Raw genomic sequence first — 26,782 nt, forward strand, 5'->3', positions numbered from 1 at the left:
TGATAAACACAAGAGGAAGCATATCGGTCATTATAGAAACAACGTTAACAACGACATAAGGTAAAACATATATATTCTGATAAAATCAGGCTCTCAATTTTGCTGTGCTTTTGAATAAGATGAATTCATGTCCTTGATATTTTTAACATTCAGTTTTGCTAGTTCATTTCCGATAACAATCGGGGATGGTGTCAAGAAAATGAATTGAAAAGGTGATAAGAAAAAAAATCAATAATACCTGGCGTTAAATATTCTGGGGGGTTTTTTACGGAGAAATATTGGAAAACGAGAGTCAGATAAGATTTAAAGGGAGTTGGTCACGATTTTGGTCAAATTCTAATTTTCTGTTTTTATCATTTGAAATGCTTTAGGAATGCATTTCGAATGATCAAATGAAATTTGGGTGCCAGTCGATGAGTTTTAAGCAAGATACAGGGCTCACAATTCTTCGTCATGTAAACAAGGCTCGTGCCCTGTTTTTGTTTACATAGGTTCAATATACCAGTAAAAATCTTTTTAAAGCTGGTTTGTCATTCTTTTTATTCATTTAAAGCATAAATAAACAGTTCCTAATGATTAACATATTTATTTTAGGTCTAAAACTGGAATTTTCACTTCAACTTTCGAAATGTAAACACACGCTTTGTTTACAAAGTGAAGAATCGTAAGCTCTGTAACTCGCTTATAATTCAGCAGATGGCACTCAAATTTTGGTTGCCTATTAAAAATGTCTTACTAAAGCATTGTAAACATCAAAATCGAAAAAATAATTTTTGACCAAAATCGTGACCATGCCCCTGTTAAGCGCAAGCTAACATTTTTATGAATTTAATCCTGGTTTTGTTTTAAAAGTTTGCGAGAATGTAAGCGTTAATGGTATATTAAGTTGTTTTGTTAAGTATGTTTAAAAATAAATTTAAAATGATTGATGATATACTACGGCTAATTTTCCTCATCCTAGTTATTTTTTGAAACACATTTTAATGAAAAAAAAAAAGTTGTACATGCACCGAGAGTTCGAACCTTTCAACAGCAAAAAAAAAAAAGCTCGCGATTGCATGTTAAAGATGTACCGGATTTTGAATTTATATCATATTGATTCAGCTTTGGAATATTAATTACATCACGTGAGTTTGAATGACAGCAGTTGTCAATGGAATATTGGAGATAGTTTTATAGAAATAAACAGGTAGTGATGATGATTCATGCACGGGATAATGCGCGTGACATGTAATGACAATTATAGGACAATAAATTGTCTTAACTTCTAATGATAAAAAAATTATACACTTCATATGACCTTTGCGTTATTTAAAGTGGGGCACCTAACGAAAAAGGGACAGGAAAATGCTCAGCGGGTCTAGATGTTAAAATATTCTTATGATAAATTGATAACACAGAGATTTTTTTTTATCTCTTACAAAATATATTGTTTTCAGTTGTGTTTTGTCTCCACCTATTTTGATAATTCTCAAGCCAAATCTATTGAAATCTAACGTCTTGTCATTCTCTTGCCGATAGCCACGTTGAAATGGTTACTATCAGTGCGCATGCAGTGGTACACGAAAGACGCATCTAGCACTTTTCACTGCATAGGCCGTCTAGAATTATTAGTTTTAGTGATAAATTGCAAATGTTAAGGACGTAGTTTACTCAGGGTTTGAGTTCTCAAATTCGGATTGTTATAAAGTTCAATGTCATGAGTAATATTTGTTCTAAACACTACACACTGGATGAAATATCTGGTTTCAGCGCTGCGGAAACCCTTTGGAAACTCTGCGGAAACTTAAGGTTACTTTAAGTTTCCGACAGGTTTCAGCACGGAAACTTCAAGTTTCATTAAGTTTCCGCAGTGCTGAAACTTAGGCTGTCCATGAATCCAAATGGTTTCTGCAACGGAAACTTACTGAAACTTGAAGTTTCTGCATAGTTTCAATCTCCATCTACGTTTGGGATACATATTGTTTACAAATGGTTTCCGCGACGGAAACTTACTGAAACTTGAAGTTTCTGCATAGTTTCAACCTCCATATACAATTGGGATACATATTGTTTACAAAGGGTTTCCGCAACTGAAACTTACTGAAACTTTTTATATTTTTGCTTTCACAAAAGCTGAGCAAGGTTTCTACTTTATGTAAAAACAAAACAATTTCAAACAGTTCCAAATTTATTATGTTAAAAAATCTGAAATTGTTTCCAATAATAAATGAAATACAGCCAAGATACAATAATGGAGAAACATCCATATGGCAGTTCCCTTATTAGGGACTTTTATTTAAAAAATGATAAAATTGCACAAGAAAAAAAAACTCCCATAGAAATCTTTACATTTGTATTTTTTTTCATCTCGATTAAATGCCTATCAAATCTCCCTTTAAAAATGCAACAAAGATCTTACTTTTTTAAAAATATGAATGCAAATTACAAAATAACTGCATGTATATGAATAAACAAAGAAAACTTCACTGTTACATGAACATGATACACTTGTCTCAATTTGTTTTGAACTACAATGAATATGTACACCATAAAATATTTTTGAAAAGTCTAAAGTATCCATCTTTAAAAAAAAAAATACACTACAAGATAGTAGTTGACTATAGAGGTATGACCCAGATTTGATTTGAATATGTATGTCAATAAATTCCAAAATGAGGTCAAAGTGACCCACTTACAAGTTGGGATAAACCTTTTCTTTGTTAGTAATATAATCTAATGTTTTACAATAGAACAGGATTTGGTATCATTTTTTTGATAATCCATTAAGTCCAAAGTGAACTTCTCATCTCCACCCATGATGTACCATCTAATCAGATTTTGATATCATAAGCCTGTCAGTATTTAATAGATGACCCAGAGGTAGATATGAAAAGTTTGTTGGCCAATAAAAAGCTAACAATGGAGCAGTCTGTCAAATCATGTGCAAAAATATGATGTACACATTTAATTAATTATGCCGATTGCAACACACTTCATTCCTGATGAATAATCTTCTTTACACACGGTTTACCTTCCTATATTTCACTACTTTACCTACATTAATATTTTTAAATCCAAGACATGAAGTAAAATATACATTGTTTATATATGTGAAGTATTACTACATGTACATGTACTTGCTTTTTGTAGCATGAATGTATAAAGTACAAAGTATCACACGGATCATTCACCTTACAATTCTCATCAATACTAGCATTTTACTTATGATATAAAAGCTAATTCCAATATTAATTACATCACACAGATTAAAATAAAACCCACATGGAAACAACTTTCCATGCAAGTAATTTTGTTATATAAAAAATGTAATACATGGGGGTATATGTTGTCTTTATATATTTTCATATACGACATAATTGAATATTGTCTGGTGTATTTTATCATTTCTGTGACCCATGCATTCATCTCCTAATGCAGTGTTTTAACATTTAAGATTGGTTTCTTAATTTTTCATATATTGCTGCAAATAAAAACTAAGTTATCAATAAATGTTTAAACAAAGAAAATGGAAAAAAAAAGTAGTTAACACTTATCAACTTGGAGGTGTGAGGATATATGTTACATGGAGTCTAATATTTTATGCAATATTTGCAAATATAACAAATTATATAATATCTGCAAGGTCTAATCAATCATTTAATAAGTCAAAACCATGTGATTTTCTAAGATTCTAGCTTACAGACAGACATTGTAATATACTGGTATTTGATCATATAAAAAAAGTACTTTTATGGTTTATAGGTTTTTTGAAATGAGAATACTTTACAGTTAAAAAGTCTTGTTCAGCATAGGTTTAGTCGGGTCGTAGAGATGTGTCCATTCGAATCAATAAGGAGTGTCCTTGGCTGTTGTTGATGTAACCTGAGTCGTAGTTTATGGAAATCAGCCTTTTTGGGGGATTTTCGAGCATTGTCCAGACCGGTGAAGCACTCATATGACCACATCATGGTTACAGCAGACTTAGTAGTTTTGGACTGCAGTGGTAGCATTAAAATTCTTCTTCTTGCGATGAACTTCTTCCTTTCACTGGGCTGTACTTTATGTCTGTTCTATTTATCTTAAACAAGAATAACAAAGTTTCATTTAGATTTTTAAACAATAAACATTCAGCCTAACATGTAATAAAGCATTCTGAATAAAATTCTGAATACAGAAGCTACTATACAGTTGCCAGTTGCTGTTCAAACTATGTCATACAATGACTACAGTAGTATCTGGTCTAAAATGTTTCATTTCATATTTGAAGCAATATTATTTTCATTTTGATTCAATTATTGTTTGTTGAACAATGGAAAAACTTATCAACAATAAGTGTGTTTCACCACCCCCCCCCCCCAAACCAACCTCCTTTTCAAGAACTTAGACCTGGATTTCCCAAACATTACTACAGTAAATTATAAACATCCAACACATGTATAAGTTAATGGTGAAAATAATCAATTTCAAAGCAATACCTTGCGTTCACATCGTCCAGCTGGTCAAAACATTCACCCGAATCACCGAACAGAGGATGCAACTAATCACCGGAAACATTGACTTTACATGTATGCCGTCAATGAGTTTGTAAATTGTATAATGTGCGAAAGATTCATTGTTCGTCTTGTTTACCAACCAAGCATTCATATATTAGGGACGATTATATAATTATATATGTGTATACCCTGGGTAATCTTGATTATCATGCATATAAAGTTGGTTAATGGTTAACTTGGTCAAAACGTATATTTTAAAGAGATACGGTAATAAAAATTAAAATGCCTAACCAAGTTTGAAAAAATGACGCCATCTTGATTTGATGGCGCGAGATCTCGTTTACAAATGAGAGATAAATTAGAGCCTTGAAAATGTTATTGGGAGTATCTATATTGTGAATTAAGTTGAGTTCTTCGTTCCTGCATTCTCTCCTTGTTGTAGAGGCTATTAATGCTTCTCAATTTTCCATTTTACAACAGCACCTTCTTGTCCATTTTAACCTTCGCTCGGAATCATAAAATGCGCCAATACTGACCAATCAGAACCCGCTAAATCTCGGAAAAGTGCATCTTGGGATAGTTTAAAATGAATAATGTTTAATCAAAATTATCATTTTTTACCGAATAGTATACTTTTTACATGTATATTTATTTTAAATAAGAACTGTCAGAGTCAGTATTTCCTGGTTAAATACGACAAAGTATTGGCGTGTCTTTGTTACAATTGTATTTGTAACACGTGATTAACAAAAAAAATGGCCGACCGTTTGTTTACAAATGTCTAATGAATTTAAACAAATTCTAATGAGACATATGTATCAGATTTTGTCTTTAACTATATTTTATTTACATGTACTGATGATTTTGCCAAACTAAATATGAAAGAGTCATATATAGTTTAATGACAAGTTAGTCTTGACTTGTCCAATTTTCACTGCGATTCTAAGCACGGTCATATTCTTATTCAAAATATAGAGGTGTGAAAATATTATGTTCATCACAGAGCAGGTTCTGCATGAACACACAGAAATCACAAATATGATTAGATGCCGATCAATTAACGGGGTCCGATCAACAGCGTTCACCCGTACGGTGAATTTACAACTACGATGAATTGATGGCAATTATTTTACAGTTATACATGTGCACTGATTGGTCATACGATGAACGGTACGTTAAGAATACTTATGAAATTAAATCACAAACGCGTTAAACAAGCCGGGAAGTAAGACGTACACGTCGGACTGATATATAAACAAAATATAATTTTAATTATTTGGTATTATACTTTCTACATCAAATGTATACGAATGTATAATCAAATTTTAAAAATGGGATTAAAATCACGTGCACCACATGGCTAGTGCTGGATTTTAAACTGATTTTGTAATATAACGTATAACTTCAGTAAAATTATAAATAATGCTTATTATATCTCATAACAGAAACATGTGCATGTTTCATAAACATGTATCAATATCTGTGTTTAGAGTACAGAAAGTAAATACAAAGTATAGCTAGAAATGCACGAATCACATAGGCGTCGAACCGGGGGGGGGGGGGGGGGGGCTTAGTGCAAAGTTAGACTTAACCATAAGGCACATAGCCCCCCCCCCACTTTTTCTCGCCGGAAATGTAATTGTTCCTAAATTTACCTTGAACGATTGAGAAGTTGGAGTAATAGGCATACTAGCCCCCCCCCCCCCCCCGACACGGATTAGGAATTTCATGATTTTGGGGAAAAAAATTTGGTAGGGAAATTTATAGTATATAGTATAGGTATACCCCCCCCCCCTTCCCCAACGGATTAGGATTTTCATGATTTTGGGAATTAAGGTTTTTCCTCAATATTTCTGAGGATTAGTTTAGCCCCCCCCCCTCCCCCTACTATCAATTTGCTTCCGACGCCAGTGAATCATGATACAGTCATACATGTAGTAAAGTCTGAAAGGCATGTAAATAATAAAACAATTATTATATTAGACTCAAACTCAAAGTGGGTTTTACTTGTTATTATCAACTGTAGAATCTAAAAAAAATTTCCTGTGTTCATGTGTTGGCGTGGTATTAAAAAAGAAATGAATTAGCTCTAAACTTCAGGTTGTACGCATATTTGGTATGATTTGTAAAAATTTACAACGACTTTACCTTAATTTGTTTGCTTAACTAGTTACTGTACCTAAAGGTTCATTCAAATGATAACTAAAGGATTTAAGAAGGAGTCTTACAAAATAGGTATATTAATTTATTGAGTGCACTAAGTAAAATTCTTCCTCATACACTGTTTGCGATATACAACTAGCTAGATTTTTTTACTAAATAATTATAATTTACTTATCAGTTTTACTAACTCAGGTACACACAAATTGAAAAAAAAATCCTGCCGGACTCCAGTTATAAACTCACGCTTCATACTGTGTATATGTTATGTAACAGTCTTTTGTTCACTCCTGGCAGAAAAAAACCCTGCAATCCACACAGAATATACAGGAAAATCACAGAGGAGGTCACCTGGACAAAGAATGTATACACATGTATACACGTGCCCGAGTACCTCAGATTAATGATTTCATCATATGCATTAAACAAGATCAGACTTCAGTTTTTCTTTTCAAATTCAATTAATTACTTAGTAAGGTTCTTAATCGCCTTATTTTCCACATTTGAAGATAGTTGCATGTATACATATAGTTTCAGTCACGCTGAAACCTTACTATACATTTTAGTATGTACGGATTCATTATCATTAGGCTAGAATTAAACTTAAAGCTGTTGAAAATAAATGATATCACTATAAAACTCAAATCAATTTTAGTAATAGTTTAAGCAATGCGTAAACCATTTGGAATCTTAACTTAAAGTTTCAGCATACTGAAACCTAGCGGAAATGTTCTGAAACTGATTGATATTTCCATAATAATTTACACAACTTTTCACACGATTTAAATTTAGTTTCCGCATTGCGGAAACCATCAGGAATCTTAGACTAAAGTTTCTGCTGACTGAAAGCTAACGGATACTTGCTGAATCGATATAATGGTTTTCGCATTGCGGAAACTATACATGAAATTTCAACTTCAAGTTTCAGCAAGGTTTCCATATAGTTTCAGTTTTGCTGAAACTTGATTTTTCATACAGTGACAATTATTTATGAAATGAATTATTATTGACAAACAATTCGATATTTTTACTATATTATGGAATTCGGCTCAAACAAAGTTGGACTTTTTGCAAATCAGAGGAAATTCGGATTAAAGTTTTCAGATTTTGTTTTTCACTGAAATATTTTGTAGGACTGTAATATTCAAAGTAAAGATTTTATTTGTTTGTCAACAAAATTTTGCATATATTGTGTTGCTTTTATCTCACTTTTTCGTTTAGATATTTCGAATGGCCCCACTACAAAATTATTGAAAAATGCTTAAAAACGATAAAAGACACCATATCTCAAAATTTTGATCATTGATCTCATATAACTTTTATGCCTGCAGAGTAAGGTCAATTTACCTAATTTAATGCTATAAATGTTTTCGTATTATCATAATCTAATTTTTTTGTAAAATTGAAACAAAAAAGGGTAGGAAAAATGATAGAGGAAATTCGGACTGGAATATCAAATTTTACCAAGCGTAATCAAAGTTAAAGGTATGAACTTTGCAAAATAATTTACATAAGTTACGGGATTTCTGCATTACATATAAGTTACGGGATTAACGCATTTCATTGTATTTGCGCAAAATGAGCTGTAGTGTCTCTTTAGATAGAAAGAGAAATTCAAAGAGCAGGATGAACAAAAAATTATTTAAAAAATAATAAAAACTGTAAGGCTGTAGGCAAAAACGGCATAATTACATTAGCAAAGAATACCCATTCAGTGATAGCTTAATTACAAAACAATACGATTCCATTATTAGTCTACAACTGCCTGTGTTTTGATATTTCGAATTCGAAAGATATAGAATGTAATAATCGATGAAGATTAAGATTTCCTTTTAATTTAGTTTATTTAAATTTTTGCAGGATTAAAACAAAAAACTCTGCCATGGAGGAGGGAACCGTCAAAGATCCCAATAGCCCCATTCAGTGTGACCTCTGTAATGCATCTAATCCGCCATTACACTGTGAAGAATGTCAATGCAATGTATGCTTAACTTGCGTGGGCACACACCTGTCCGATTTATCCAAAGATCACAAAGTTGTTCCATATCAAAAGCAGGGATCCATTCCTAAATATTTAAAATGTCAAAGTCACGCAAGTGAGCGTTGTGAACTCCACTGTCAGAGATGTGACTTACCTGTTTGTAAAACTTGTCTTTTGTCCAACTCTCATAAAGGTCACACCCTGACTGAACTAATGGAAGTAATTAGGTCAAAGAAAGAGGTCATTGAGAAGGATTTTGAAGAAATACAACAAATCACGTATCCAAAATACGAAGAAATTCTTGTCCAATTAAAAACTGACCAATTAAATGTAGAATCCTATTTTGAGGATCTAACAGAAAAGATTACCAAACAGGGACAGGAATGGCATGTGGAAGTTGACAGACTTGTCTCCAAACACCATAATGATATCTTAGCGAAGAAAAAAAATCACATTGCTTCCCTCCAGCGACAAGAAAAAAACATCGCTAGCACAATATCTGAAATTAAGCAAAACAATCAAGATCTGAAAAGAATTTTAGATTTAGAAGACTTTTATTCGACAGCCGTATATCAATAAAAAAAATGCGGTATTCAACAGATTTCCAGAGAAGCTATCTTTCCCGAGTTTTCATTCAAAGAAAATCGATACCGGGCACTTAAGTAGACAGTTTGGTGTATTTACGACTGAGAGGCGATGTTCTTTCCAATCCAACCTTTTATCAACGAGTTCAGATATCATTAGACCATTTGAGACTGGGTATAGATTTTTATTTGGTTTAGCCTGTCTGAGCGAATATGAGATATGGATATTTGGTCTTAATGATTCTAGGACTTTCGCTTTTGATAACAGTATCAGGTTATACTCTGACAACGGTGAACTTCTTCGATCAATTAAAACAGATTACAAACCTGTTGCTATAGCAGTCACAAAGAATGGCGATCTAATGTATGCTGATGATCATGGAAATATAAACATATTTGAGGACAATCAAATAAACAAGGTCATAAGTTTGAAAGGATGGGAAGTTCTAGACATCTGCACTACCCTATCTGGTGACCTCCTGGTTATCATGAACGATGGCAAAAACTCGTCAAAAGTAGTACGTTACTGTGGCTCCACTGAGAAACAGACAATACAGTTCAATGACGATGGTCAATCTCTTTACTCTCTTGGTAAGAAGAAATTTCTCGCCGAAAACAGAAACCTTGACATATGTGCTGCTGATCATGACGCCCATGCAGTAGTAGTGGTAAATCCGGATGGAAAGCTTAGATATAGATACACCGGTCAGACCGCCTCTGAAAAATCTTTTGACCCAATTGGCATTACTACGGACAGTCGGAGTCGGGTTTTAATCGCAGTACATAGAGACCATAATATACATGTACTAGATCAGGAAGGACAGTTTTTTAGCCTAATTTATACGAGAATGTACAGCACGACAGGTTTCTGTGTCGACACAAACAACTGCCTTTTCGTAGCCGATTTTCAAAAAGTTTATAAAATCAAATACTGTACGTAAATAAGGCTTTTACAAGTTTTTTTTATTAAATGAGCTCCATGCTTAGGATATATAAGCATCATTTCTTAAACTTTGACATAAACAAATAATTCGTAAATTGATATAGATAAAGGGCACTTTGACATGTTGATAAAAAAGTCCAGCCACATGATGACATTTCATTTTGTAAAGATATTGAGTCAAATTTAAGCTTTGGTATGTTAATTGAATTTTTCAAATAATGATTTTATATCTCCAAACTGCAAATGTTCCGCTTATTTGACTTATATACAGTATATTTATCATTATATTTTATATGATTAAATAATTCACTGTTAATTTCAAAAAGCGTCGATTCTTATCTGATGATCAGCGGCTGGCAAGAAGATAAATTAATTATATACTCTTATCCATAAAAATTGAGATCATCTCAAACACAATGTTATACCAACATAATTAAATTGTGTTCTGGTATGTCGACACATTCATTTTGCATAATGACCTTCTCTTTTTGCATATTGACAAAGTCCGTTGTGCATTCATGATAAATGGTAATTAAATATGAAAGGATCATGGTCACAATTTTGGTCAAAAATTATTTTCCCGATTTTAATGTTTGCAATGCTTCAGGTAGATATTTTATAGGCAATCAAAATTTGAGAGTTAAGGACCTTTCTTAACAATTCTGTACAATGTCAACAAAACTTGTTTGTTGTTTACAATTTGAAAGTTGGAGTGAAAATTCCAGTTCTACACCTAAAATGAATGTGTTAAACGATAGGAACTGTTCACTTATGCTTAAAATGAGCAAGAAGATATACAAATCAGCGTGAACAAGTTCACCCCTGCGAATGTTATTGTCAATTAAATTTTAGACCAAGTGGTTTTATTTGAGCCTTTCAGTTTCGCAGTAAAAATCGTGCCTCGTATTTATAGTCTATTTTGTAGAATCAAGGTTCTTGTATTCAAAAATAAAATCTAGAGGTTTATTGATTTTAAACTGTATCTTCATTATTTGGTGGATAAAATGTGTTCTAGAAATAAATGTGACAATACAAAAATTAGTTTCTGTCTGCTGTTGCAACGATTCACATGCTTAGTAAAGATTCCCCCTGAGGATTAAAGTTTGATCCGCGCCAAACCTAGTAATAGCATCAACAGTGAAACAGACTATATTATTTTATGCAGAATGTTCCTTGAAAATGGCCTGATATACTAAGTTTTACAGCTAAACAGACACCCATTATTTTTTTTAAACATGATATTGCACACCACAAGCATCAAACATGGCTATGATTTCATTAAGCAGCCTAATGTTTGTATTTTCAACCACTCTTCACGTGGTTGAACACGAACGATAACTCTGTTCTGAATATTATCGTTTAATATAAATAACCGCTATGTGGTGAAATAAGACATACATCTTAAAAGATTGTCATGTTTTAACATAAATCAAAGTAGGATATGAAATGAAAAACGACTAGTACTTACGTATTTTGAGGTTATTATCCGAACACTTATACGTCCGCTCGAAATTTTGCAGGATCTGAACAAATCTCGGTGAAGTCTCGTGAACTTTCATTCGAGCACCTCTGGATTTATTACATACTTAGCAACGATAGTGAAAACATTCTGAACACATTCGCAGGGGTGAAGTTTTTACTGTTATAGTGAACCAATGTAAACGAAAACATGGGTGACTTACATGACAAAGACACCCCTGTTAATGTTATTGTCATTTAAATCTAGAGCACGTGGTTTTATTTTACCCTTTCAGTTTCGCAGTAAAAATCGTACCTCATGGTGGATAAAATGAGTTCTAGAAATAAATGTGACAATAGAAAATATAGGTTTTTTCTGCTGTTGCAACAACTAACATGCTTAGTACCGATCCCCTCTAAGGATTAATTTTTTGATCCGCGCCTGACGTAGTGCATCAATAATGAAACAGACTTTACTATGTTATGCAGAATGTTCTTTGAAAATGGCTCGACATAATAAGTTTTTATCAAGATACCCAATGTTTATATTTTCAACAACGTGTAGAGTTGTTGAACACGAACGATAACCCAGTTCTGAATATTATCTTGAGTTTAAATAACCGCTAGATGATGAAGTCAGACATACATTTTAAAAGATGTTCATGTTCTAACAATTAAATCAAAGTAGGTCATGACATGAAAAACGACCAGTACTTACGTATTTTGAGTATATTATCCGAACACTTATACTTCCGCTCGAATTTTCACAGGAACTGAACAATTCTCGGTAAAATCTCGTGAACTTTCATTCGAGCGACTCTGGATTTATTATATACTTAGCAACGATAATGAAAACATTCCGAACACATTTGCAGGGGTGAAAGAATTGCTTATAACTCTACGACTGACTCTCAAATTTCATTTGATCATAAGAAAATTAAAATGCATTCCTCTGAAACAGATATATTCTAAACATGAAATATAATTACTATGTGCAGGTTTTAAAACCATTTAGATATTTTCGTGCCAGATAATCGTGACTCTTTTACATGTAACCTGGCAATTGTGTAATTTGCATTTTTTAAAATGTATTTTAACTAAATATTGTATAATATTGAAACTGTCTGATGTTTGCAAAAGCGATATATTGTAGGCGGAATCGTATACTAAGTGCGCTATTATACAATTATTGCTGTTTTTGAGGTCAATACGATGATTCAGCTGATCTAAAATTCAGCAATAATTTTTTAATTATATGATTCAGCGACGAATTGATACAGACTGATATTAAATTAAGTGTATGTTTTAGTTTGAAGCCATTGCCAAGCAAATTAAGAAACGCGATGTTTCATTGGACTATCAAATGATAAATTGACCTCCTAGGTCACGTGCAGGTGAATATTACGTTCTGTTTTTTTTTTCAAGATACAAGTAGTTGGATTTGAGCCAATCAGAGAGCTAGGAATTAATCAATCATATAATAAACCTCTTTATGCAGGGCAATCTATATGTATACATTTCCTTAAGGAAATATAAATTACATTATTGAAAACTGGTTTAGATGAAGGTATAATTTTTGCAATAGGAATATAATTTTTTGGAAACGGCACCATGTCATTTAAATTTGCAAAACCGCCATCATCTCCTGTTGTGTTTCAATTCAAATTAATATAATATTTCGCTAATAAGCCTCCTAAAACTGAGGGGGTTTTTTCCTTGGTATTCCTTGGGGCTGATGTTTTTAATTTCAAATTTATAAATGACTTAAATGACTTAGTTGATTTCTTTCTTAACTTCTAAATAAATGTAATAAACTAGGCAATATATTTTTTTCTGCTGTACAATCTTGCAGAACTTTCATACAACAAATTAAGCATTTACAAGTACGCTTGTTAACATATATTTAAAAAAAACCGACAAACTGATTTGCAAAATAAATTTATTATTTTTTTCTTTCATTTTTTTAATAATAATTTGGCCTCAAAACAAAAGTGCAGTGAGCAAACAAAAAGAAAAAATGGGGGGGAAAAGCACAGAAAAAAACCTGTTACCTACAGATTCAGAAAATCAAACTGTATCTATTGGAAGCTCCCTGCCAGAACTGCACTATATATGATATACAATCTTTACCAACAAGTCGTAGAAAAATGACAAAGCTTTCGAACAAAAAGTTCCATAATTTTGCATCATAAGATTAAACACACACAAAAACCCACACTGTTTTCAGTTTTGTAAGTAATACAAATATGATATTCTATGAGATGTATCATAAGTCACAAAAAACGTTTTTAAAACAAGTTTCTTAATATCATAATGGTGCAAAATTTGCATCTTCCTGAAAAAAATACAACCATATTATTTCACACATTATTAAAATGTATAACACAAAGATTAAAACAGTGGTTTCTATGTGGAAAGTACAAGAAACGTTTTCTTTATTCAAACTTAAAGCTAAAATGTTTTGTCTTACCGACTTTTCCAAGACACTCACCTGCGTAAAATTGAAGAAGATTGAAAGATAAAATAGTGGATTATGAATTGATTTTTGACAAAAAAATTGATTCTTGCAATTCAATGGACAGTAACATTTAAAAACCCATAAAACTGAAAATATAACCTTGTTAGAAAATAACTATTAGTTTCTCAGGCAAATATTAAAATATGGAACGCGACAGATTTGTATTTTACTTCTAATGTTACTGCAGCGTTGCAAAGTAGAATAACTCAATATTCATATTTTGACTGTAATGTAAAATTGGGTGATTTCCCTCTTCACAATAATAATGAAATAAATGCGGCAGCAACTGATTTAATCTGGCAAGGATTTATCATAAATCAACATTTTTGGCGTTTCATGACTCATTTAAAACAATAATACTAATAATAATAATAATTTTTATCCAAAGCCTTAATTGAACACATTGATCATACATCGGAGAAACAATACCAAAAGGAAAGTATATATCAAAAAGTTACAGGGAAAAATCAATAATCTAAGTCAACAATGCGCAAAAAAATATCCCCATGTAGATAATAATAAAATCGGTAAATATAGTTGTGTCTCAAGTTTTATGGGGATCACCTTCTTTAGATCATTTAGTTTTTTAACAGAGAGGAAGGGAATCAATGGTGCAAAACAAGTGCTAGGGCCAAAAAAGAAACAAACACCAAAGTGTAACACACCACAAAAAAAAAAACAGCAAATAATTTTTTTTTTATAAAATCAGATACTGTTCGTGAATATGACCAGATTAAAACATTGCAGTGACTACATTACAATATTTTTTTCATTCCATTCAAATACGTAAAATGTTTTTGACCCACATATAATAGTGTTTTTTAGACTAAAAAAAGGATATGAATGAAGTTTCAAAGTTTTAATATGTCAACCATTTATAAGCTTCTCATTATGAGAAGCGTAGTGTATCGGAAACCCTTGGTTAGCACATATGATACAATCCAGACTCTCAAACTCATGTGGCTCTTATGATTACATAACGTTCTTCAAGTCGACGTAATTATTCTGTAGATATGGTATTTTTCTTGCATTTTGTCATAAAGCATTTTGCAAATCAGAAACATAAAAATGACAATTGTAATCTTGTTTTATTATTTGATGGATTTATCATTTGAACATAAGCAATATTCTATGATAAGATACACGAATATCCGTAATATGAGAATATCATTTGTTCACATGCTCATTGGTTTGTATTTCAATTTTCTATCTAAAAGTGTATCAGTTCATATCATTTATTTAAAACCATTTAAATAACTGATTTTTAAAAAAAAAATAAAACGTTTCTAACACTATTACTTTACAAAAACACCTTTTTTCTATCCCAGAACAGAATAAATGTGGGAGTAAAATTGCTGAGCGCAGTGTTTTTATTTTAAATCTAAAGGGGCATGTTCACAATTTTGGTCAAATATTATTTTCATTTTTTTATTATCTTCAATGCTATAAAAATGCATTTCTAATGATCAAATAAAAATTGAGAGTCTTTCGTAGGGCTATAAGCAAGATACAGGGCTCACAATTCTTTGTCATGTAAACAAGGCTCGTGCCTGTTTTTGTTTAAATAGGTTCATTATATCAGTAAAAAATTGTTTTCCATCTGCTTTGTTAATCGTGTTATTTCTTTTAAGCATATAGATAAAAAAATGCGACCATGTCCCTTTATTCTACATCTTCGCTAGCCAAGGGTTTTCGGTCCGCTTTGCTCCCCATAAACCCTTGGCGGATTTCATTATGAAAACTCGGTGACAGGCTCCGCTTTATGATTGGCTGCAGCTGCGAGTAGCTGATCCAATCACAGTGCATGTAAATATAAACTTTAAAAGAAAACAACCGAGTACAGTGCTTCTTCAACGATGGTCTAACCAGATCGCTTTAAAACCTACTGTTACCTACATGTATCTATTTTACTGGGATTGAACAGGGACGTATATACTATATATACTATACTTAGTATATACGTCCCTGGATTGAACATGTAGCTCTACAAACTTGTCATGGCTCGCGTGATCAGCATGGGAAGTAAACATGGCAAATGTAGAAGTTGCCTATCCCGTTAGTATATACGTTTCTGCTTATGGTTATTGCTTTTAAAGATTCAATGATCTTTGTTTTATTTAATTTCTTTGGTCGGCAATATTCACGACAGCGATACCTGGTTTTATGGCATGAAAACTTTCATATACATGTAAATCGGCGACTTTCTCACTCCGGTCTTTACAAAACACGATGAATAAAACATTCTGTGCTTTCCCTTCGTTATTACTTAATTCGTATTTAACATTTTTAATATCATCGTTGATTATGTTCCGACATTCGGTAGTCAGCATGTTTTTAAGTTGTATTAATACTGTAGTGTGTATATAACCCGTTGTTTAATTCGATTAAAATGTAAATATGCAAGGGGCGCAACTCAAGTTGCTCGCTAGATAGCGCCACCACATCACCGAGTTTTCGTAATGAAATCCGCCAAGGGTTTACGGGGAGCAAAGTGGACCGAAAACCCTTGGCTAGCGAAGATGTTTATTCTATTGATTCAGGTTTTATTTACTTTTGATACATGTAATTTTATTTTTAAAATTGTTTGAATTAAAAATCTGATATTGATTTATGTATCTTCTTTTATTTCTTAAGTGATAATGTAATTTAAGAAGAAATGAGCTGTATTTTTCCATTCTCATACACAAATAGTTTAATTCCGTTTTAGTATTTATTTTTTTGTTCAATGAACTATTTCTAAACTGCATGGATATATTCTTGAAAAACATGTTTTTCGGTCTAATAAATGATAATCAATCAGAGTAAGGTACCTTTCATTCATTACATCTTTTTACAAGGTTTTGCCATGCTATGGTATGCGATTTTGTTATTTGTTTGGAATGCCGTAAGATAAGTATACTAAGCTATCATAAATGAAATCTTTAATTTTATGATATGGTATGCTATAAAATTTGAAATAAAGTCCTAGCATAAAGAAGAGGTCCAATAATTTTAAAGTACATTATCCAAAAAAAAAAAACGAAAAACAAAACAAAACCAGAAATAACCAGTACTTTGCAATGTAAACATTTGTTCTTTTTAAATAATCATTCAAAACTGAATTGAAATATTCTGTTGTATGCTATGGTATGGAATTGAATGTTATGCTTTAACGAATGAGATTTAAATGAAATGCTATGCAATTTGTATGGTATAAAACTTAACTGTTATTCTATGCTTAAGTATATGTTGTAAGAAATATGCTTGAACTGACTTCTTGTATATTACATGCATTATCTCAAATCAATTGTGTTTCTGCTACTCTTTATAAGAAAAAATTGTTTTCATTTGCATACAATGCAATGAAATGCAAGATGATTTTCAAACTTGTCAGTAATTACAACTAAAATACGCATAGTTAAATTTCTTATCCATTTTTTCTGTTATACCTTAATTCAATTAAAGATCACGTTTTAAACATTTTTGTTTCACATATACATGTAATCTTTAATACTGAATAGTTCACTTTTGTGTTTTGCCGAACAGTATTTTAATCATCTAAATTTTCTTTTTAATACTTTCTAAAAAAAATGCTTAAAAAATATACATGATCTACCAAATAATTTACTTCTTTTCCTAACGCCTTTTTATTGGCTAAACAAATTATCCATATTTTATAGTAACGTGCCTTGTCTTGATCACAATATAACGCGCATGCAACATGTACTAATCTGCTTGGCATTTTGAAATGATGGACCTTATTTTCTGAATTGGTTGTAGCTTTGTGATTTATAACATGTATACTGTTCAAATATATATCGTGTAACATTGGTAAGAAATAGTAATGTCAACGAGAACTCTAGTACTCGACTATCGCTTGGTCACACCCATCATCGACTTCAATTTTCTTAGTCGATTCATCGTTATAAAATGAAATCAAAGTACTGAAGAACTGACGGGAGTTGATGTTGTCGATGTTTATTTATTTTAATATCAACAATTTGTTATTTTGCATGACAAGTACATGTAGTTTCTAATTTGTATTACGCACATTTTTATAATATGAATTTTTGGACTTTTTCGACAAGAATGTCTAGAAACCCCCATGTGAATCATGTTAAATAATATTTAAAGATAAAATGAATTCAAATAAACTATATACCAATAATAGAAATATTTTTTCGAAAATTGTATGGGTTCAAGCAATATTGAACTCTAGTCTCGTTCAACCAAACGCTCGGCTGACACCGTAAATCTCCGACAAGGATTTACGGAGACAGATGAGAGTCGGGTTAAACGACACTATATTGAACTCTGGCGTAGGAATACATACGACTACAAAAATATTTAAATTGTTCGTACCGTTTAAAATCTGACTATTTTCAAGGTATTTATAAATAGGTTTCCTTAAAAAACACTGCTTAAGCATACATAACATCGAATTTATCGATTATTTTCAAGAACTAAGTCTTGTCAGCAGCAATGATTTGTGCTGAGGTCCAAACACTGTTTCACATTCGGTTTGTCTGAGTTACTGCATAGGAGAGTTGATTAAAATCAACTACCAAAAAGAAATTCAAAACATTGTTTTCTCTATAACGCGGTAATTTTAGGGCTTCGAATGAAAATAAGAGTTTTTTTTCTCGGCATTTTTAATCACATTACACTCATTTGAATCGAACGGGTGTCCCTAGAATGTTTTTCAGTGCTATAAATTGTCCTCTGTTGAGTTTGAAGGTGAAATTATTGTTTTTTATTGTTTTGAATAGAAGTACATAATTATGTAAACATGTAATTGGAATAAATTGGATTAGATGTTTCTACTAATTAAAAATTTGATCCTATCAACTCATTCAAGGCGTTTGTTTTTCATATAGTCATTAACTTTAATTGTTGATTTGGCACGGCACGGATAATGACTAAACATGAAACAAATCACATTTGATTTGTCTAAGATGATATGGATCATAAGATGATATATGATAAGATGACTATGTGTAAACGTCACAAGAAAAGGGAAAAGCTAAGACATTAGCTAATGGATATCTAGATAAAATGTTCTTTTGTTGAATTTATTTGAAATCGAATACATATATAGTGCATGTTATCATAAGTTTTTAAATCATTACGTTTATTATTGATGATGGTTAAGATACGGTGTATGTGACAGTAGAATAAGGACACACAGTTTCAAATAAATGCAAGTACTCGACTATCGCTCGACTGAGGGCTCCGATTAGTCGACTAAACCAACCCAGTAAAATTGACTTCCCTAGTAAGAAATCAATTATTTCCTTAAAAAATATACATTTATTGAGAAACTTAAAACCTTACAAGTGAGGCCATAACAAGAAAAACTAGGGATTGGTACAGGTTGCGTAAAATTAAAAACCAGACACAGATACTTCTTTCCTTGCCTCAAATGTGTAAATGTGATACATAATTTAGCAATTTCAGAACTAGAACACTTTTAATTATTTTTCTGGTATTTAAAGGTTTGTAGTGTGTGTACATTAAGCATAGTAAGTTTGTCAACAATTTCACATAAAACATGCATGGTTTAATTTATATGGTCAAATTAAAATCAGCCCATACATCCCATAAACTGGTCGCAGGTGAATGTTGCTAATAAAAACTGCCTGGCGAAATCCGACTTGTAAGGTAAAATACGGAAGTTGAATACAAAAACACAAGGACACATTTGTTGTTAATAAATGAGTGTAGAGAGTTGTAAATTGTAAATCAATAGACGTGTTCAAAATGGACGATAGGAAATAATATCTAAGTGTGCTTAATCTGCTGAATATTGTGGCTGATGATAGTTACAGTAAGTAATATATTTCGTATTTATTTCGTTTTGCTTAAACAATAATTACCCATACTATATAAAGATACATTGTATCTATATTTTAAGTACTTACATTCTTGAAGAGAAGTTTATCGAGACCCACAGAGTCTAAATTTTCAAAAAAATGCATAAACTGCAGATGATGGTTACGTTACATCTTATACTAATAATTTCTTTCCTTGTTTCATGTAAAAAAAAATTTAAAAAAATTAAATTGTTTTACTAACCATAAGTCATCTCTAATTGTTGCAATAATTGGCAATCTTGCATGTACATTTTTTAACAACATGATGTAGCGATACAAGTTCTTAAAAAAGTTACTCGAATCAATTTAAATGATAGGTGGTATAAGTTGCAAAAATTGTCATAGTCACCACTGTCAGAGATGTGACACACCAGTGGGTAAAACTTGTCTGTTGTCAAATTCTCATTAAGGTTTAATTACACTAGGACCAATCCAATGGAAGTCATTATGTTAAAGAAGGATGAAATTAAGAAGGATTTTGAAGAAATATAACAAATCATATATCCGAAATACGAAGAAATTCTAGTCGAGATTGACGAAATCATCTTCAAACTTCATATAGATGTCTCTTAGAAGAAAGAGAGACACTTTACTGCCCTCCGATGCAGAAAGAGAGAATTGCATGTACAATATCTGAAATAAGGCAGAGCATTTTGGATTTGAAAAGAATTTTAGATTTAAAACTTAGACTTTTATTCGACCACAATATACAAATCGAACTAGATGCTGTCATTAGACAGTAATACCCGCACCAAGTGTTTGCCCCTAAATAACACTGTTTTGTACCAGTTTATGTAAAAACGAAGGCTACATGCAAGTTCCGGTAATATATTTAAAAATCATAATTTTCATAACTGAAGGATGAGACTCCTTTCTATGTGATAATACACATGAGCAGCACTTTATGTGCAATTTGGGGTTGAACTGTTTGCATGTGAACTTTAAGTTAATCAATAATCTTTACGTTTCATGTCACAGAAAGAAAATGGTCTATATAGTTATTACAAACACAATTAAATTATGCCCCCTTTAGATTTGCTTCTGCGTACCTACATGTACATAATCGTGTGCATGGATTTAGAGAAAGGGTGGGAGTGAGGGGTCCAGACCCCCCCCCCCCCCCCCATTGACAGTCCTGGGACACCTATGCCCTTGCAGACATGTAATTGCTATAACATATTGCGATTCAATGTTAGGTAACATTATTTTTGGAAAAATATTATATTTATTCTTTATTGTTTATTTCAGTAGGAAGTATACATTACATGCCCTGTACCACTTTAAAGCTGTTACCTACCTAATAAAATAGTGCAAGGGGTTTTGAAGAATAGGAATTAAAAATACATGCATGTTACAAATAACTGATCTTTGTCTGATGTTACGCACACAACACAGGTCTACAGGCCTCATTAGCGGGTCCTAGCCTAGTTTTACCTAGTTCTTTGATTAGATGGATTTCACGTGGTGTATGCGTTTTCCATATGCAGAAAAGGATTATAGTTAACATGCGTAAACATTTCTTTTGTGATATCCACCTAATAGGATTCACGTTGTGCTCTTATTGGATTATCATAATGATGTTAAACAACATAGGTAAGCATAATACATGTATAGTAGCACAATATTATGAGACACCGGTGTGTACATAAGCATTACTTTCACTTTCTAAATAAGTGATCTCGCTTTGGTAGAATACTATCATCTTTAAATATTTAAATAAGCTTATCATCGTTACTTATCCTATCGCATTTGTAAAGTTTCTGTCATTTTAATTGCAAAAGTTATTTTGTCATTTGTCAGACTTTCACTATTGAGTTGGCCCCATATTGACCCTTGAACAATTTCGTATTAAATTTGTGTACAACATGTATAAGAAAGTGTAGAGACTTATCATTGTTATATGATTATAATGGGAAGGAAGTGTTCTTTTTTTTCCTTAATGTATTATAATGCATCAAATACAATGTAGGCCATGACCCTATGGGATTGTTCTGACCCCATGGAACAGGAAAATACAAACTATCTTCTTATGTCAATATGATGCATCAAATGGTGTAAAGTACATGACCCCCAGGTGCTGTCTTTAACCCCCCTCCCCTCCCTTATGAAGTAGGAAATGATGATACACTGTATATTTTGATAACTTTTGAGATCCTCATCCCTAAACGATATGATTAATTCTTGCTCTTTGTGTCATTGCGCATCAAATTGAATATAGTTTATGGCCCCTTAGAGATACCCTGACATTCTAGAAATGATAATGAATTTTATCTTATTCATATGTAGTGTTTCGTCCATGTGGGTAATTCCTAGCCTAATGATGACACTGCTTTGTTTAGGAGACTTTACAATTGCCCGAAATAGGCCAATTCACATGCATATAACATTTTGTTTATCAATCTCAAAAATTAAATTAAGCAATCTCCAAAAAGTCAATGTGCATAATTAGGAGAGAAAAAGCAATCAATAAATGATTTAAAATTTGCTACTGTACACATGTAAGAATGTAAGAAGACTAAATATTTAGAACTAGGTTTAATTGGGGAGGGGGGTGTGGATGTGGAGTATAAACATTTAAAATTTCAATCATTTATTGTTATTTATTTCAACTTGTCAGTTTCGGGTTTTTTGTTGTTGTTTTTTAGGGGGGGAAGGTTCTTTTTTTTTGGGGGGGGGGGGGTGTACTATTGTTGTCTTTTTGAAATATAAATGTAAAGCTGTAATATTATGATAATTGGGTTCTGTAATTATTACATGCTTTTAACTGTAACTTATGATAATGAAATAAAGAAATTAAACATTCTTATAATGCTGTGTGAATTGGTTTTCCAACTTTTATCAATTATCTATTTTTTTTCGTTTTTTAGAACTTTAAGTTTATTTTTGATGCCCATAACTTAAAACAGTTAATGTAAACACAATATACAACACGTATTGTCTGAGTACTGAGTTACTATTTCAAATAATCGCCTCTGATTTGTTGCTATCTAAACGATGACGTAAATAACTCTTCGCGACTCCAAAACAAGGTGACTTCATAATAGACAGTCAGTCAAGGCAAATAAACAACGGACGCGCAATGCGACGGTTTGCTATCATAAAGGATATAAGGATTTGCGAATTACTGTGAAGTAAATTCAAGTAGAACATCTTTGTGTTAATACTTTCGGTCGGCGGAATATCACAAGTGACCGTTTGATGCTGAGAATATTTTGGAAATGAACTTTGCACAAAAATTAATTTGTGAATTCATTGTTGAGCTGAGAAAATTACGGCGATCTGTTTTCAATTACTTTCTTAAATTTTGTTTTGTTTCTTCATATAACAAAACAAATGTCGACTGTGTTTTCGGTCAACACTGATTATATTAGCCCCCTAAGGACGAAAATACTGCCATCCGCTTCGCGTCGGGCAATATTTCGTCCTTCGGGGGCTAATAAAATCAATGTTGCCCTCAACCCCAGTCAATATTTGTATAATATTTTTATGGAGTCAGCCTCTCATTTTTTCTTTGCTTTGAATAATACATGTAAATTCATGTCTTCGATATTTTTAATCTTTAGTTTTGCTAGTTCATTTTCCGATAACAATCGGGGAGGGTTTCAAGAAAATGAATTGAAAAGGTGATAAGAAAAAAATCAATAATACCTGGCGTTTACTTTTCTGGGGGGTTTTTTACGGACAAATATTGGAAAACAAGAGTCAGATAAGATTTAAAGCGCAGGTAAACATTTCCATAAATTTAATCCTGATTTCATTTTTAAATTTTTGCGAGACTGTAACCGTTAATGTTATATTAAGATATTTTGTTAAGTATGTTTAAAAATAAATTTAAAATGATTGAAGATATACTACGGCTAATTTTCCTCATCCTGGTTATTACTTGAAACACATTTCTATAAAAAAAAAAAAAAAAGCTGTACATGCACCGAGAGTTCGAATCTTTCAACAGCAATAATAAGCTCGCAATTGCATGTTAAAGATGTTCCGGATTTTAGAAATTATATCATATCGATTCAACTTTGGAATATTATTACATCACGTGGTTTGAATGACAGCAGTTGTCAGTGGAATATTGGAGATAGTTTTATAGAAATAAACAGGTAGTGATGATGATTCATGCACGGGATAATGCGCGTGACATATAATGACAATAATAAGACAATAAATTGTCTTAACTCCTAATGATAAAAAAATTATACACTTTATATGACCTTCGCGTTATTTAAAGTGTGGTACCTAAAAAAAAAAGGAGAAGGAAAGGCTCAGCGGATCTAAATGTTAAAATATTCTTATGATAAATGATATCACAGAGATTTTTTTTTAATCTCTTACAAAATATAGTGTTCGCAGTTGTGTTTTGTCTCCACCTATTTTGATAATTTTCTAGCCAAATCTATCGAAACCCGAGGTCTTGTCATTCTCTTGCTGAAAGCCACGCTGAAATGTTTACTATCAGTGCTCATGCAGTGCTAAACAAAAGACATGGTTAGCACTTTTCACTGTATAGGCCGTCTAGAATAATTAGTTTTAGTTATCAATTGCAAACGTTAAGATGTTACAAAGCGTAATCTTTGCAAAGTTCATACCTTTGACTGTGCAAGATATTTCACATAAGTCACGGGATTAACACATTTCATTGTATTTGCGCAAAATGAGATGTAGTGTGTCTTTAGATAAAAAGAGAAATGCAAAGAGCAGGATGAACAAAAAATGAACAAAAAACTAAGGCTGTTGGCAAAAACGGCATAATTACATAAACAAAGAATACCCATTCAATCATAGCTAAAATGCAAAACAAAACGATTCCATTATTAATCTACAACTTGGTGTGTTTGGAAATTTCGAATTCGAAAGATATAGAATATAATAATTGATCAAGATTAAGATTTCCTTTTAATTCAGATTATTTGAATTTTTGCAGGATTAAAACCAAAAACTCCTCTGTCATGGAGGAGGGAAACATCGAAGATGCCAATAGCCCTATTCATTGTGATCTATGTAATGAACCTAATCCGCCATTACACTGTGAAGAATGTCAATGCACTGTATGCTTAGCTTGTGTGGGCAAACACCTGTCCGATTTATCCAAAGATCACAAAGTTGTTCCATATCAAAAGCAGGGATCCATTCCAAAATCTTTAAAATGTCAAAGTCACGCAAGTGAGCGTTGTGAACTCCACTGTCAGAGATGTGACTTACCAGTTTGTAACACTTGTCTTTTATCCAACGCTCATAAAAGTCATACTCTGACTGAACTAATGGAAGTAATTAGGTCAAAGAAAGAGGTCATTGAGAAAGATTTTGAAGAAATACAACAAATCATATATCCAAAATACGAAGAAATTCTAGTCCAATTAAAAACTGACCAATTAAATGAGGATTCCTATTTTGAAGATCAATTAGAAAAGGTTACCAAACAGGGAAAAGAATGGCATATAGAAGTTGACAAAATTGTCTCCAAGCTTCATTATGATATCTTAGCGAAAAAGAAAAGTCACTTAGCTTTCCTCCACCAACAGGAAACTACCATCGCTTCCACATTATCTGAAATTAAACAAAGCATTCAAGATCTGAGAAGAATTTTAGATTTAGAAGACTTTTATTCGACAGCCGTATATCAATCAAAAAATGCGGTATTCAACAGATTTCCAGAGAAGCTATCTTTTCCGAGTTTTCTTCCAAAGAAAATCGATACCGGGCACTTAAGTAGACAGTTTGGTGTATTTACGACCGAGAGTCGATGTTCTTTCCAATCCAACCTTTTATTAAAGAGTTTAAATACCATTGAAACATTTGAGTCTGGGCATAGCTGGATACATGGCTTGGCCTGTTTGAGCGAATATGAGATATGGATTATTGGTAGTGATAATTCTTATGGTTGTGATAGTGGTAAGCGTATGAAGCTTTTCTCTACCAAAGGTGAACTACTTCTGTCAATAAAAGCAATTGACAAACCTGTTGCTATAGCAGTAACAAAGAATGGCGATCTTATGTATGCTGATGATTATGGAAATATAAAGATTGTGGAGTACAATCAAATAAAGGAAGTCATAAGTTTGAAAGGATGGAAAGTTCTAGACATCTGCAGTACTCTATCTGGTGACCTCCTGGTTATCATGAACGATTACAAAAACTCGTCAAAAGTAGTACGTTACTGTGGCTCCACTGAGAAACAGACCATACAGTTCAATGACGATGGTCAATCTCTTTACTCTCCAGGTGGAAAGAAATATCTAGCAGAAAACAAGAACTTTGACATTTGTGTTGCTGATCATGACGCCCATGCAGTAGTAGTGGTAAATCAGGATGGAAAGCTTAGATATAGATACACCGGTCAGACCGCCACCGAAGAATCGTTTGACCCAGTTGGCATTGCAACGGACAGTCAGAGTCGGGTTTTGATCGCAGCAGATAAATCCCGTAAAATACATGTACTAGATCAGGAGGGAACGTTCCTTAGCATAATTAAAATGCCTAGTATGTACATGTACAGCGAGACAGGTTTATGTGTCGATATAAACGACTGCCTTCTCGTAGCCGATTATAAAAAAGTGTATAAAATCAAATACTGTACGTAAATAAGGCTTTTGTATATACTGTTACAAAATAAAATATTTTATTAAAATGAGCTAGATAAGATGTTTAGATGTTTTATTTGGTACTTAAAGGCCATTGCTCACTGTACATTTAGGCATCATATTTATATGCAACATAAACATGTTATATACATAATCCATATACATAGAAAATTTGAAACAGGAGCAATGCTGTATTGTTTTAACATAGATTGTCATAAAGTTAGCATTTC

At 32.3% G+C, this 26,782-nt stretch overlaps 1 protein-coding gene and 1 long non-coding RNA gene across 2 annotated transcripts; one reads left to right on the plus strand and one right to left on the minus strand.

Moving 5' to 3' along the window:
• Positions 1-26,782, plus strand: LOC136275358 (protein wech-like). The gene is made up of 2 exons (XM_066084226.1): positions 1-60; positions 24,896-26,782. The coding sequence occupies exon 2, from the start codon at positions 24,921-24,923 to the stop codon at positions 26,550-26,552; it is 1,632 nt and encodes a 543-aa protein (XP_065940298.1). The 5' UTR covers positions 1-60; positions 24,896-24,920; the 3' UTR covers positions 26,553-26,782.
• Positions 2,576-4,556, minus strand: LOC136275356 (uncharacterized). Its single transcript, XR_010713914.1, has 2 exons — positions 4,458-4,556; positions 2,576-4,060 (listed from the first exon to the last, which is right to left on the minus strand). It is a non-coding gene; the product is annotated as an uncharacterized lncRNA (long non-coding RNA).

The sequence above is a fragment of the Magallana gigas genome, chromosome 1 (assembly GCF_963853765.1).
Source record: "Magallana gigas chromosome 1, xbMagGiga1.1, whole genome shotgun sequence".
In the NCBI taxonomy this organism is placed as follows: domain Eukaryota; kingdom Metazoa; phylum Mollusca; class Bivalvia; order Ostreida; family Ostreidae; genus Magallana; species Magallana gigas.